Source organism: Gastrolobium bilobum, unplaced genomic scaffold (assembly GCF_033153095.1).
Source record: "Gastrolobium bilobum isolate Gb01-03AN ecotype WA unplaced genomic scaffold, APGP_CSIRO_Gbil_v1 utg41381, whole genome shotgun sequence".
NCBI classification, from domain to species: Eukaryota; Viridiplantae; Streptophyta; class Magnoliopsida; order Fabales; family Fabaceae; genus Gastrolobium; species Gastrolobium bilobum.
Window position 1 is genome coordinate 162,039 of NW_026897250.1, and position 16,505 is coordinate 178,543.

The 16,505-nt window shown below is 35.0% G+C and overlaps 1 protein-coding gene across 2 annotated transcripts; it reads right to left on the bottom strand.

Moving 5' to 3' along the window:
- Positions 1-4,207: 4,207 nt before the first annotated feature.
- LOC133305228 (organic cation/carnitine transporter 7) lies at positions 4,208-16,060 on the bottom strand. Of its 2 annotated transcripts, XM_061505386.1 has the most exons (7): positions 15,921-16,060; positions 15,490-15,758; positions 14,021-14,258; positions 12,928-13,302; positions 12,777-12,831; positions 12,489-12,691; positions 4,208-4,656 (listed from the first exon to the last, which is right to left on the bottom strand). In XM_061505386.1, exons 1-7 carry the CDS (start codon positions 15,921-15,923, stop codon positions 4,411-4,413), a joined length of 1,389 nt encoding a protein of 462 aa, XP_061361370.1. In that variant the 5' UTR covers positions 15,924-16,060; the 3' UTR covers positions 4,208-4,410. The 2 variants fall into 2 exon arrangements, with proteins under 2 accessions (XP_061361370.1, XP_061361369.1); XM_061505385.1 differs by having other exon boundaries at positions 12,777-13,302.
- Positions 16,061-16,505: the final 445 nt, after the last annotated feature.

Below are 16,505 nucleotides of genomic sequence, written 5' to 3' on the forward strand. Positions count from 1 at the left end.
TATATTTAGAGGAAGGTTATACTTACAACCGTATTTTAACACTGTTGATTTTCGCCAATCAATGGTTATCATTTATTGTGAATTAATAATTAATTGATGAGTTTAATTTGCGAAAATCATAACCGTTGATTGACGAAAATTAACGGTGTTAAGATATGGTTGTAAGAGGTTGTAAAAGAAAATGTTGTAAGTATAACCTACCTCTTATATTTATATATATTTCTATATATATTTACATATATATATATTCGCGTCAATCGGTCCGACCAATGACCTACCGGTCTGACCAATGACCCAGTACCTCGACTGTGTCGATGACCGTCGAGTTTAATAACACTAGTCATGGGCAGGAAAACAACTTTTTTGTAAAAATATAAGAGTAATATTGCGTACAATCATCCCTCATTCTTATCCTCGTAAAGTTGGAGAACCTTGTATATCGAGTTTATCCTTAAAATTATATACATGTTAATAAACTCTAATAATAATTGTTTTATTTACTGAAGAATATGTCTCTTATGTTGCCTGGGACAATTTTGACGCATGCACATACAAAAAATGGATGGACTTTTATTTTTCTTTTTATCTCTTATCCTTAGTGGGTTTCATTCATTTTTTTGTGTATTGCATGAGACAATTTTGTCTCATACAACATGAGAAACATATTTTATTTATTTATTTTACTTTATATGATATTTTTTAAGGTATAATATCAAATCAAAAACCAATATCGAAATCATTTACCCCAACCAAACTTAGGTTAATTATAGATGAATTTAAGTAAAAAGCAAGAAAAAATTAAGGAAAAAAATAAATATTGGGAAAGGCTTAGAAGAGCCACGTAGAATATAGGAGATAACATATCTACCATTTCATAATGTTAATGACTCTTCTCCACTCTATTATAAGACAAACCGTTAATATAGGGGTCTATGGGTATTCGAAGAGTATGCCCAAACAATTTCAATGTATGTTCTATCCCTTTTTTTTCCACTGTTACCATTACAACTTTTTGTTTGAACATATTTATTTTTTATCTTATTCATCCTTGTATGATTATATCGATTTTAACATCATTATTTCTGCTGCTATCATTTTATACTTATATGCTGAACAACATTCAACTCCAAATAATATTGCATGTCATGTTATTTTTCTATAAATTTTTTCAATTAGACTTAGAATGCATTTTGCACAATAACCTTAATGCATCATCTCATTTCATATACCTAACATGCTCAAATTATGGTTTATATCCTCATTTATGTAGATATAAGATATGTCTTGATGATAACAAAGAGATAATAATAACAAGAAAAGAGTATTGATCGAGAACACAATGCATTAACCATATGTGGAGATTTAAGATACATAATGGAGCCATGCAAAAAGAGTAATAAGATATTAAAGTGGCAAGGGTATGAATGAGCTATGAAGAAAACTAGAAATGAATCAAGAGCAACAAGGAAGAATAAGAGGAACAAAACCATGATCAAACACAAAACCATGGACAACTTAAAGGAAAAGTTTAATTTCACAAGTCATGGTAAAATATGACCAAATCTAACAAAGCATCAAAGTATTGCAAAATCAACAATTCAATCATCAAGTTCAAGTGAAGATCAAGATTTGAGAATCAATGTAAGAAGCTAAGTCCAAAACACTTAAATAAGTATATAATTATGAATTAGATTTATAAGTAAGGGTGTATATGATATTGTTGTGCATGAGCTTAACATTGCATAATCTTTCAAAATTGCATACTCTTATACGAAACATATTGGCATGCTTTTCTAACAAAGGAAATAACCTACATATGCTAAATGTGATAATTCTTTTTAAAAGAGTCAATAATGCGCATGAAAAGATTTTTTGAATTGATTTCATTTTGATTTGTGAAATTCTTGTATGAGAGTCAAAGAAGTTTGAAAAATGATTTCAACATGTTTTAAAGATAGTGAAAAAAATCTATTTCTGGTCATTTTTCACTTGTTCTCAATGGAGTATTCGAATTCCCCACGAAGGAATCAAATCTCTCACAAAATGATTCAAATCATTTGTTCTCAAAAGTAAGGATTAAGATCCTTACTAGCTAGTAAGCTTCCTAAAGACTAAACATAATTATTTTTATTGGAAACTTATATATACTCATTGATTGCGCCTCCAACCAATCTAGGACACTATTGATTTATTCCTTGAGCCTTTCTTAAAAGATTTCATTGATTATACACTTGTATAACACATATTTGATCATTTGAGCTCATCTTTTCATAAATCATATACTTATAGTGTTTCAATTTGTATTATGTTGTATCATAGGTCACCAAGACCAAGATGTGAAGTGTTGATGATTTCAAAACACCAACTAGCTCAACTTGCTTGCAAACATGGAGCCCTAATTAAAAATTGGAGGTGTAATGACTATCTAATCATTCATACACCTATATAAACGACCAATGAGGGTTCACAAATAAGAATTAACACACAAACACATCAGAACTTAGAACTTGAAAGAATTAACACCAATTTGGTTATATTTTGACATCCTTGAGGAAAAGCTCAATATCTCTCTCATCTCTTGATCTTTTTCAGATCTTTCTTTTTATGTTGAACAATGAGAGATTGCTCTTTTGTTGTTTGAACAATTTGGACTGCTGTAATTCATTATTGACTGTTGGAGAGACCTTATAGGTGATAGGTTAAGTGAGATCAAAGGTTTGATCATAGATCTTGTAAAATCTCCATTGTAAAATGATTTTTCTGGCACTGGATGGAAGCTAGAACATAGTGGAATTGACGACCTTCGTCTGGATGTAGCTCTCAAGTGGTTAGAGAGGGAACCAGGATAAATCTTGATGTGATTCTTCCTTTCCCTTCATCTATTGCAATACTGCTGCTATATCTCCATTCTTGGACAAAATATGGTATATTTTAAATCTATTTTTACATAAGGTGGATCAACCTGAAAAGGAAGTTCCTATCTCACACAAACTGATCTATTCAAAAGTTATGAAGCCTTGAGAAGATGAAGCTAACAAAGAATACTGAAGTTAAAGTGAGGATGATGGATGAAGGTCAACAATTACATGCAACTGCATTGTAGCAATGCTGCAACAATATGGAGAATCTCTACAATAGTCTTCGATACAAAAATTACTGAATTGATGTTAGTTAAGTCAGAGGAATATGTTTGTAGCTCGAGAACGAACAACGTTTTGAGTTTTGAGTGTGATAACTCTCTAGTGGAAAATTATTTTTAGGCATATATATCTGCCGATTTTTATTCATAAAAAATTGATTTTTAATTAAGCAGATAAATGTAGAATAAGAAAATAAATAATTAAGATACTGGTATAGAATTGATTAAGTAGATTTAGAAAGTGTCCAAATATATTTTATTTGTAACTAATAAAAATTAAAAATTAGGAAAACCGAGAGTGAAATCAAGAGTATTAATTATAAAATGAAAAACTAAACAGAATAAAATAAGGGGAAAGTGTCTCTCCTAGAGATAAACTTATCTCTTGTTTGACGTCATTTTGGGATTTAGAAAAAAAATATAGAAAATTTTGAAAATTTTACTTTTATCTTGTATTATGTATTTTAATAAAATACCCTGCATTATTTTTTTTAAATTCCAAAACTACATCATTTTAGGATTGCATCATTTATCTCACATTATAAGAGAAATATTATCTCACAAAATAATTATCCAAGACAATGATTCTTTTAATTTATTTTTTTAAATTACTTAAATTTATAAAATCCATGTCATGCGCAGGATATTTAACAGCGCGCATTTAATGTATTGTCTACGTCCTTTACAAAATACAAATAAAAATTATTGATGAAAACTATTAGGGGAGTTGGTTAATACTTTATAAAAAGTTTGAATTGTCAATTTTTTCATTAGTAAACATTTATTTCACAGGTTACTCAATAATACACATGCGTATACATGTAGAATTTTTATTTTTATTTTGAATTATCAACCCTAATTATCTCTTTCAAACGAATTGACTTTCCTCAATAATCGACTATGAAACTAATTTGAAATGCAGGATGAGTCAAAAATGAAAATATTTAAATTCCTTTGAAAAGTAACGTGCAAATATAGGGATCGAACCAAAACTTTTTTATTTCCACTTCCGCTCCCTTTCCACCATTTGGTCATGTAGACTTATTTTCAATAACAATGATTCACCTCACAATTTACTCAATAATAAACGTCAGCACACTTTAAAAGAAGGATCAAAGTGCGTGCAAAGGAATAATTGAAATAGTTCAAATTTAATGAAATAAGAAATACGTAGAAAGGCCAGTTTCTTCTGCTCGTTACTCAAGTGCCGAGCGATAATTTGTCTATATGTTTTCTTGATTTAAAACCACGCGGTATAGACCTGATTATACTTATGTGTTGTTGATCTGATTTAGACTTGACACGCTATCTGGTAGTTCTTGGCCCATGGTCTCAACCGGAAAGAACATAACACATATTCCTGAAAGAAGAGCTACGATCTCAAACAGAAGGACAGCTGCAGTTTGATGACAATCATGTACTAAACCCACAGCTACCAAAGGACATATCATTCCACCAATTCTGCCCACTGAGCTTGCAATTCCCACACCAGTTGTTCTGACTGACGTCGGGTATATCTGCAGTTCATATAAATCTCCCATATATTAACTTTCAGTCATGTATAAACAACTATTAGACCAAAAAAAAGATGTCAAACCATCTTTAACTATTTGTATCATCACCTTACACCCTCCCTATCAAACCACATCGACCGTTTATCTTTTATGAGAACAAATATTGTGCTTGATGCAGAATACTTTAAATTAGTGGCAGACAGATTTTTTTTTTTTTTTGGGTACATGTGGCAGACAGATTTTTGTTAACATAAAGGAAAATTTTATTACACCCACATTCCATAAACAAGTTTTATACAGCGGAAAAAAGGCACTAGCTATGTGGAAGTTTATTTGGAAAAGGAAATAATAAGGAAGTGTGTATAGTGAAGGGTGTTGTGTTAGGAGTGTGGGGTGTGTGTGTTAGGAGTGTGTATAGTGAAGGGTATTGTGTTCAATTCATTATAACCTCAAAAAAAAAAGGAAATAATATTATTATCAACATTACCTTTATCCTAAACAGGTGGATGCATCAAAATAAAATAAAATAAAATAAAATAAAATAAAATAAAATAAACCAAGGAAAAGAAGAAAATAATATAATGTAATAATAACAAACAATAAAAATAAGAAAATAAAAAATGGAAAATAAAAATAACTAAGAGAGAAAAATAAATAAGAGGAAAAAGTAAATCAAAGTGGAAGATATATAAGTAAATAAATAAATATAAAAAAATGACTAAAAAGGTGTTACGGAAAAGAATGATAATAAAGAGAATCAAAAGGGATGGAAGGTGTATTTCAGAAGAAATAAAAATCAGAGTTAGTTAGTTATTAGTTAGTTACTTGGGGTTGATATGTTCTATAAATAGGAAAGGTAAGTTTGTTTTGGGGGGTATATGAGGTATTAGTCTGAAATTGGATGAGACTCTCATTGTGAATGGTAGTGTTCCCTTGAAAGCAACGTTATAAAAACCGGACCGATCCAGCTGGGTCGACCTGGAAATCGGTGAACCGGTCATATAACCGGTTCGATTTTCATATTGGACCGGCCATGTTACAGAACCGGTGTGACCCGGTGCGACCCGACCGGTTTTCGTAAAAATCAGTGACCCGGTCGGTTCAACCGGTGACCTGGGCCGGTCTATAAAAAAAAAACTAATTTATTTTCATAAATTAATGTTTTCTTTTTTTTTTACTCTCAAACACAAATGATTTGTTTTTTTTTGAAATATTTGAATGATTTGTAGCTTATTAACTTACATAAATTATGTACCTACAACACTAATATTATCTTGATTATGCAATATGCAGGAAATTTTGATTTGATTTATAGTTAGAGATGTCATTTACTGATCCTGAAATCCTAGTATCACAAATATTATATGTTTGATTGATCTTTTGTTGGACAATGATGTGTAATTTATTATTTTCATATTAAAATATGAGAATAACATCTATCCTTTTAAAGGATATGAACTTATATCCTTTTAGATCCTAACCGTTGATTTTCGTCCATCAACGTTTATAATTTATTAGATTAAAATTATTAATTAATTAATAATAAATTTGGCCCATTAAGTTTGACCCAATAGATTATAACCATTGATGAACGGAAATCAACGGTTAGGATCTAAAAGGATATAAACTTATATCCTTTAAAATGATAGATGTTTTTCCCTTAAAATATTTGAAACTGGTTTATTTTTTACAAGTATTTAAGTATATTTATAATTTTTTTTAATATAAATTGTAAATTTTCATATACTTACCGGGTCATGCGGTTGAACCAGTGACCTACTGGTTGAACCAGTGACCCAGTACCTCGATCAGGTCAATAACCCAATTGAGCGAACATATTCAATAAAGATCTGTTCTTTCCATGTGATTGTTGTTCTGTTTTAAACCTAATAACAACAGGATTGTCTCGAATATAGGAAGAAATGGACCTACCGTACCACAATGTTAATAGCTTTTCATAACTCCATCCTAAGACACACCATACATCAATCTATTTCTTTTTTGGATTACTACATCAATCTATTTCTAATTCCACTAAATCTTATTTTACTATTTTTTCCAATTTAAATTTCGGCCAACCACTTATTTTCTTTGTACTATGCTTTTATTAACAAATTTTTGTTTTTACATGAACATAAGGGAACTTCAAATAATATGCACAAGCCACCCCAATCTATCTTTTCTCAGATTTAAAAATGAAGCAACAACCAACAAATAACAAACATACATTGTGTATCAATTATTTGTTAGAGAATAAAAAAATTATACTCCTCTTTGTACCATTTGCCAAACTATATCACTTTCACTTTTACATTAAGAAACCATATTAGTTTTGTATAGAAGAATTCATAATATTAATTTTGAAGAACTTTTCTTGTACTATAAAGCTCACTAATAACTAATAATTGGTGAGTTTTTTTTGTTTTTTTTGGACTTACTTAACAATGTTAAGTCAACAGTTAATTACAGAAAAAGAATGAGGTAGAGAGTAATTCATAGTCAAGTGTAGGGTTTGCTTTTATTCTGACAAACTGGAGTGTCCGTGTAATTTACTCTCTCTTTTTCTTTTCCTTTTTTCAAGGGTGATTACTTGAAACGAGCGGGGAGGCTTAAAATAATAGCATTTTTCTTATTGATTTAGGAGCCTTATTATTTTAGTGGTCTCGTTGAATTGAACTTGTACTAGTTGTACCAACTCTTGTGAATGGAAAGCATTCTGTGGCCAGCTCTTTACCGCTTTGTGCGCTGACCCGAGGTGAGGGATTAGTCTCATGACTATCGGCTGTGGGGATACCCGGATGTAATCCAAAAAAAAAAAGTAGTACTTGACTTCACTGACCAATGTATTACATATTGGTCACTTTTTTACCAACATGCTACGCGAACAGTAATGTTTGTCAAAATATCACACGTCCAAGTTTGCTACAGCAGGCAGTGAACTTGTTTTGTTAATGTGGCGTGTTCCTGGTGACCACCTAGTTTGTTACTGGGTGTGGCGAACTAGGTGACAATTAATGTCACCTGTTGTGCACATCTGCCATGACACGTGGCAAGCCCAGAGAAGTTCACTGGCCCTTCCAGCGAACTAGGTGCAACGGTAATAAAAAAATAGTTGTTGAGCCACGTGTCTGACGTGGACAAGTTCGCTACACAGGGTAGCGAACTTGGTCCAACGGCTACCTACCCCAACCCAGTCTATATAAACCCAACCCCCCAAAACCCCCAGCGCTCATTCTCTCTCTCTCTCAATACATAACCCTCTCTTTAGGCAAATTTTATAGTTTTTCTATCTCAACATCAAGGTTAGTATTTTATATTTTATAATTTAAGCATTATTTGATATTAATTTTTTTATTATTATTTATTTATAGGGTAGAAACCTTAGGTTAGAAGACATGTTATCTTTTTCAAACCATAGGATAGAAGCCATGTATACTATTATTATTATATTCCTTTGTAGAGACATTAATATATAGGACAGTTGATGTACTATTTTATATTTTTTTAATTAAATCTATGAAGGAATTTTTATTATGTTTGATATATTTTATTTTAATAATAATTATTTTAAGACTTGACACCTTAAAAGATATACATATGAAGGAATTTTTAATATTAATTATTGTTATATCAACTGAGAGCTCTATCCTCTGCAGGATCGTGAGGTGAATGTTAGACATGCTGCCACACATGATCATGAGTATATACCAGAGGACATCCAGTCGTTTCTGAGGCAAGTTGGGTTCTATCATGTTGCGCAGCTATGCAACCATGAGGTTAGTATACTATTATTGTATAACCAGTGTTGTGTTTGTTATTATAGTGTCGTGATTGTAAAATTTTGCTCATATTATACTGTTTTGGAACCATATTGACCATGCACTTATATCGGCGCCAGGAGACGCGTACATTCCACATGCCGATGGGTAAGGTTACTATCACCCTCGAGGATGTACACCATCTGTTGGGTTTGCCAACAGATGGTGAGGTTATCTGTGGACGTGCTAGAGGCCATCTATTTCCAGATGATTACTGATTTGTTAGGAGTTGAGCCTCAGCGTGAGCGGGATTTCCATAAAAACCAATTAAGCCTCCACTTTATCCGAGAGCCTTTTTAGGATTATGCGGTGCATGTTGGCACTGTTGTTGGCCGATGAGATACATGCGTGCGTTGATCATGTGCATCTGGGCGGGATGTTGTTTGTCAACACCGCATCCAGCTCTGTGCCGACCCGATATTTCTTATTTCTTGATGATTTTCAGCGGACAGGTACTTTCAGTTGGGGTTCGGCTGTCCTTGCATCCTTGTACAAGGAGTTGTGCAAGGTGACAGACCGGCGATGATCAAATATGGGAGGGTGTGCTCTCTTATTACAGTTATGGGCATGGACGCGATTCCCGACGATTTCTCTTGGTCTCCTCGGTGTGTTTGACCCAGAGGCCATACACGAAGCCAGGGTCTGTATTAATTATTCTTATATAGTTTTATTGCAGTGTGCATAACTTTTTCACTTTATAAATTGCTAATACTCGACTCTTTCTTTTGCAGATTTAATGTGTATATTGCGCGACAAGTGGTATACACTGACATCCAGCGATATCGTCGTCACATTGACGTTATGCCCAAATGCCGAATACGGTGGAGGCCATATCATAAGTTCCTTGTGCACACACCTACAGCTGATGAGGAGCGCAGATGGCTAGATATATGTCCACTCATTCACTACCAGATTGTGGTATTCCAGAGTTCTCTGACAGTTTGGTTTGCAACAGCCGATCCCCAGTCATCTCATACCATGTTTTGAGCTGCTGACCATTACCTTTACAAGTAAAGGTGATGTGGATTGGAATGATCCTCATGGTTTATATATTGCATAGTGGCATTTGAGGGACGCTCTTGTGGTATAGGGGGTTCAACAAGACACATCGGACGGCCGTCTGTCGATAAACAGTGATTATATATAGTAGTATTTTAGGCATACTCGTCGTTGGATGACCCAAAGATCGGCGATCAATACACATATGGTATGAATCTAGTATTGATGTTATTTTCGTTTTAATTTTAAATAACATTGTATAACATTTAACATATTTTATTGATGTATCAAATGCCGAATGATAGAGTGGAGACGATCATCCATATGGCATCAGATGAATCGAGGGATGTGTTCTCCCTGTGTCAGATCTACCAGGAGGCAGTCCAAGCTCTATCCGTATGCGATGAGTTGGGTAAATTGACAGACCCTAAAGAGCCTGCACCCCCGCCACGATTGTTCAGACATATCTACATACCTAACTTCTTCAATTGCTTCTTCAACATCACATTCTTGAACTTGTGATTGAAATTACTCCCGGATGGCGAAGGCAAAAGACATGTTATGCCTTCGGTGGTTGCCATCCTAGTTCCACATTGTTAACTGTAGACAAGATACCCACATGCCGATAAAAAATAAGATTCTGTGTTTCTGAATCACATGGATCCGAACCAAAGCCAAAAACCACGACCAATTATCAATATTCTCCTCCGAAACAACATCGAATGCAATCGGCAGGACATAATTGTTGCCATCAAATGTTATAGCAATCAATAGTGTTTCCCGGTATTTCCCATATGAGTGAGTACCATCGATTTGGATAATCGGCTTACAATAATTAAAAGCATCAGAAAACTGTTTGAATGTCCAAAACACCTTATGAGATCCATCAAGCGATCATTAATAAAATTATCATTCAAATCCAGCTTATAAGCAGACCCTGGAGAAAAAAGCAACATGTAATCCAACCATCTTGGCAGGGACACGTATCCCCGAAAGTTTTCACAATTTCCCTTTGCTTTGCCTTCCATGCCTTCCTGTAAGATATATGAAATCCAAGATTTGATGCAATCCTTTCTTGGATTAGAGCAATTTTAACACTTGGCTCCTCCCTTATCATTTCTGCGTTTGGTCAAACAATAATGTATTAGTAATAATTCCGAAAATAATTATAAAAGCAAAGGCTATTTGACTTACCTACGATCAATGAACAAATGAAATTTGAGTCTAGCTGTTTGTGATCTTAAGAAAGACTTTGACTAACACATGTGTGTTCGTTGTTCCATACGCCTATAAACCATTCAGTGCCGCCATTTTTAAGGTACGCCCTTATCCTCCATGGACAACCGTCATTGTGATTTTGACAAACCATTAATCTACAACAGTTGTGCGATGGTTTGCCATAAAATATTGTTTTATTACCATCTGTACATCCTACTTGCTCTCAAACACCTAGTCATTATAGAGCTCTTGACTCATATGCTAGTTTGATATTTGCGCTCCATCCATTTCATCACACTCCTAATCTGGGTATGCCTAGTTAATATTCATGTAATGGCTTATCTGAGACCAAAACGGTACACCATCGTCTCCTATATAATCACACATGCGTAACAATTTATGGATTGTCATTAATAACTATATTAAAAAAAAATTTAGCCCATTAAAGTAACTAACCTGCCATAGGTGTGTCATGCATTCCGACAATGACCAGTGAAGGAATCGGATGACACAATGCGCTAGACGGACAACAATCGAAATCACCATCGACGTCTGTATCCGATAAGTCACTGTCAGGAACAAGACCTTCGTCCACCTTTTCCTCGGAACTGTCCGTACGCCTAGCTTGATCACCTATGTCGTGTGCAGGAATTATTTCTAAAGACATTGGGGTAATGGTGGTATGGGTGACTCATACATATCTTCCAGATTGACCAGCGGCTCCCTGTTAATGTCGATCGAGTGACTGGAAGGGAGGGAATGTTTAGTGCTTGATTGTCCACCATAGTTTACTTCCGCATACAATTCAATGGCTGAGGACTCTCATTGCCCTCGAAATGCGTTTACTACTAACGCTACATCTTCATTCTCGACAACATCCACAGCAACCCACTGCACTGGGTTACCCGAGGCGCATCTAGCAATCAATCGACAGAGGGATTGACCCTGTTATAATCTCAAATTCTTGTATATTATTTTCTTCAGGTCATTATAATTGCATCGGGCGCCCATGCAGAACATTTTCGTATCTCCTTCAAAAACTTTACCATTCGCTCCAAAATATCTCCTCCAATTATAATATACAATAACGATTAAATCATTGTTATTCTGTCAAATAGCAAATACAATAAATAGAAGAAAGAAGGAGATACCAGAGGTTGTTAAAAAAAACGACGGAGAACACATATGAAATGGTTGCTGGGGTTAGGTTTTTATAGACGTTGACACATGGCAGTTCGTTGTACCCCCAACGAACTTGTAGGGGGCTGCCACATGTGTCCCTCTGCACCTAGTTCGCTGGCCCATACAGCGAACTTGGTGAGATGCTGACAGATGGCAACTTTTTGCATCTAGTTTGCTGGCCCATGCAGCGAACTAGGGGAGATGCTAACAGTTGGCATCCTCTTTGCACCTAGTTCACTGGCCCATCCAACGAACTTCTCTGGGACTGCCACATGTCATGGCAGATGGACACAGCAGGTGACATTAATTGCCACCTAGTTCGCTACACCCTGTAGCGAACTAGGTGGCCACCAGGAACACGCCACATCAGCAAACTAAGTTCGCTACATGTTGTAGCGAACTTGGACGCATGACATTTTGGTAAATATTATTGTTCGCGTGGTAACGTTGGTTAAAAAGTGGCCAATGTGTGGTACATTGGTCACTGTTCCTGACTTGTACTGGTAATTAACAATATAGATAGGTGTAATAAGTTAGTATCAAATGTACATAATTTCTCCCAAATACACTTCAACAAGATCATTCAAAAATAAAATTATTTTGCAATAGATGCATTACCTCTGGTGCATATATATACACAATTGTGAAGGTTGTTGTGATGCATATGCGAGCTCCAAATAAAAGGCTCGTTGTTAGGCCCTCAGGCAGATAGAATATTAATGGGAGAAGGAAAATACAACACATGAAGAACATGGTTGACATTGAGAGCTTACGACCGATTTTATCTACGAGCGCAGCTGACAAGAGGAGCCCAGGCAGCTCTATGCACAAAATTGAGTTATGTATCAGTCATGCATTTTCCTGCATTGGTAGAGTAAGAAAACTCCGAAATCAGTAGAAACATACCTGCAAAACTAGCAATAAAAACACCTTTGTATCTAATGTCTTGGGACTTCTCTGTCTGCAATTTATGTGGCATGCATTTACTATGTCCGTTCAACTCGGACGTCAACAAAACAAGGCCATAATATGAAAAAGCATTACCAAAGAATACTACCCATAATAGAAGGGTTGACCTTGCCAATTTTGGTGAGAGAAGCACTAAAACTGATGAGATAGCACGTGAATTGGAAACCTTTCCTTGAGGAGTCTCAACTTCATTTTTTCTTGGTGAGAGTAAAACCATGTCCTCTGAAGGGTTATCAATTTCGTGTAGCTCAATTTGATGGTCAGAAACAAGGACACCAGAAGGAAGTTTTCTTCCATTTACTCTTGCTATTTTCTCCAAAACATTAATTGCATCAGTTGTTCTACCTTTCAAGCATAGGTATCTTGGTGACTCAGGTGTCACTTTGTAGAACAGAAGAAGGAAAGACGTAGGAACGGAAGATAGTGCAAGAAGCCATCTCCAACCCAGTTTTGGCATCACAATCTGCAACGAACATTGCATTGGGTTAGCCCATCTGCTCTATGATTTGTCAGTCTTGCAACAGGAATAGAAACTACCACAATAATATCCAACTTAGAAAATTTGACAGAACATTTGCAAGTTTTATACAAGATACAGTCCTTAAGAATAAGAGTAGCACTTTCCTAGGCTAAAAGATGAAAGTACACAAATCTTTGGGGGTTGTATCTACGTTATAGAAAGAAAATTTGCAATTTGTAACCCCCTGTGCATTACTTAACTCCTCGGTAATTAGTTGGTTACTTGGTTTTTGAATCCTGGGTAACTTCAAATTTTTAAAAAATAGGCCAGAAGCAAATTGGAAATTTTGCAGCTCACATAACAAATAAACTAAGTTATTACCATGAGCTTAATTGCAAAATGGTTGAGATCTGAATCATTTAATAGAAATTAAAAGAATTTGACGTATGTATCTAAAAGCATGGACCATTCTGATTTCTGAGGGTGAAGCAGATGATCCAGATTCATGGTCAACTGCAAAGCTACGAAACAAACATAAGCATAGTTGACTACCTTTTCCCCTATTTTGGGGGGGCGGAAATTATAGGTTCATCACCTTCTAAAATCTTTGGAAACAAAAGGGGGAAATGCTGATATATATATATAGTAAGTCATCAATGTTTTTAGAACATGATTATAATTGTAATTAATGAAAACATACAAGGAAATAAAGAATATTTACCCACGCAAGTGATGCCTCAAAAATTGTACCAAGAGTCCAAAATGCTGAAAAGACAACCATCCAGGTACCTCTATTGGGGGCTGGAACAAACTCTAGAAACCAAGATGATAATACAGGGCCACCTCCCAAACCAATACCAACCAAAGAACGAAGGACAATTAATAATATATAGTTAGGAGCAAATGCACTCAGAAAACCAGCCGTAGCAGTAACTGTTGCTGTGATAAGGAATCCTTTCCTGAATTATTGAAGTAAGCCAAAGGAAAAACATGCAGATAATATTAAATGAACGCACTAAGATAAGTGTACTTGGAAATAAAGCATTGGAATTGAAACAAGCATATATTTTTTTTTTTTTGTAAGTAAAACAAGCATAATTTTTATCATTGAAATAATAGGAGGCACAAAAAACTAAAGTAGAAACCATGATTGGTTGGACAGAAATACAATGATAGGTAACTTAATTGGCTCTTTGTTTTATTTAAGTTTATTTGACTTGGAGGATATCTTTTGCCCCCTGGTTGTAGTTCTCTTTTACAACGGCATATCAAAAAATGAAAAAGAAAAAAAAAAGTTGCTACTTATATGAAACAAATTAAATTATAATATTGTTCTGGGCTGCTTTGCCCCTGAGATGCCTTCCACGTTGGACGTGGTCTACCCCAGGGACCAATCTGCATTGTGTTCCTGCTTGCCATCACAGGCAGTGACTTAGTTTCTTCACCCAGCTTTCTCTCTCCTATGATCATCTTCCACTGTACATGGTCACCCACAAGCACCTGCAGAACCACTCTTTCTGGTCTCGCTATCTCCCCTAACTGCCACAATGCTATGTATATCAAGATGTCTACACTCCAGAGCACACACATTCACCACTTCAACTTAATCACCAGAGCACTTCAAGCACAGAACTCTCCTATTCCCCCTCACTCTGAAGGTGTCCACATACACACCCGTGATATCAAACTGTTGGCATACGGACTCTGGTCCTTCTCTATACCAAGAACCCCTCTGTAGATTGAAGCACCAGCCTCCACCCATTGGGCTGGACATCCCCATTCAACCACTCATGAACAAATATAAATGAAACACAAGAAGGCTTATCATAAAATGAGATCTACACATTCTTATAGTTAATGAGCAGCTGCTTTTGAGAATTTTAATGTGATCTTTCTCTCTCTCTCTCTCTCTCTCTCTCTCTCTCTCTCTCTCTCTCTTTTTTACTAAAACATAACTCAGCATAGCCCAGCACCATCCATCGTATAACAAGCTGAGGACAACTTTAACATATTCTGAAGTAAGCATATCGACATATAAATCCATTAGAAGATTTTAAACAAGGCATAGCTAATCCTAGATTTGATAGGAAGACAACAGCATCCACCCTATTTCTTTTGCAATATTTCAAATATGCGAGAGCACCTAACAAATGCAAAAGATAGTAAACTAGTGGAGAAAGAGAAACCTACCTCCTTCCATGTTTATCTGAAACAATGCCCCATGAGTATGCCCCAATTAGCATGCCAGCAAAAACCGCACTGGTTATCAAGCTCTCCTCACGAGGGGAAAGACTCCATGCAGATTGAACTGCAGGGCCTACAAAAGAGAGTAGCATCATTTCCATTGCTTCTGAAACCCAACCAACGCCAGCATAAGCAAGAACGAGAATTTGGAAATTTCCAAAACCCAAAGCCATAAGAGCATCATCTACTGTGTAACTTGGATCTTCATCCCCCGCCTGTAATTCCAGAATGATTAAATCAAAACAAAACAAGCAAAAAATTAAAATAAAAAAGCAGATAAAATAAAAGGAAATAGGCTATACGGCCGCAATCAATATATATCCCAAATCGCAGACGAGATACAATAAAAAGAATAAATCAAGTGATTTCATTTGTACCATTTTGTTTTCGAGAGAGAAAAAGGTATGTTCAAGACGTTGGATCTTCCCTTTGTTTCTATTTCTAACCGGTCTTCTCAGAGTAATCAAAATACTTGTGATTTTGTATACTTGGATGATTTGAAGAAATAGATTGTTGAGCCTGAAACTCCCTCGTTTCGATTTTTGTAACATATATATATATATGGGCGTTGTATTTCTTATGCTGCCGGTGACTAGCACTTTCTGCAAATAGAAACAATTGGGTCTCATCAGATTTTTCAAAAAAAAAAAAAGAAAATAAAAAAAGTTGGGCACATTTTACAAGCTGAGAGTGACAGAAGATGAGCATATTTATACAACGTAAGAATTCATTTTTCCTATATATATATATATATATATATATGATTTGATTTCTCATGTTCATGAGAATTCAATTCTTATGTTGTGACTCAACTAGTTGTGGGCTCTATATTTATTAATAAAAAAATAAAAAATTACATATAAATCGAAAGGTTACTAACATGAGAGTTAAATTCTCATGAAATATGAGAAAAAGTTTTCCCTATATATATATATATATATATGAAAAAATAGCTTCTGTAC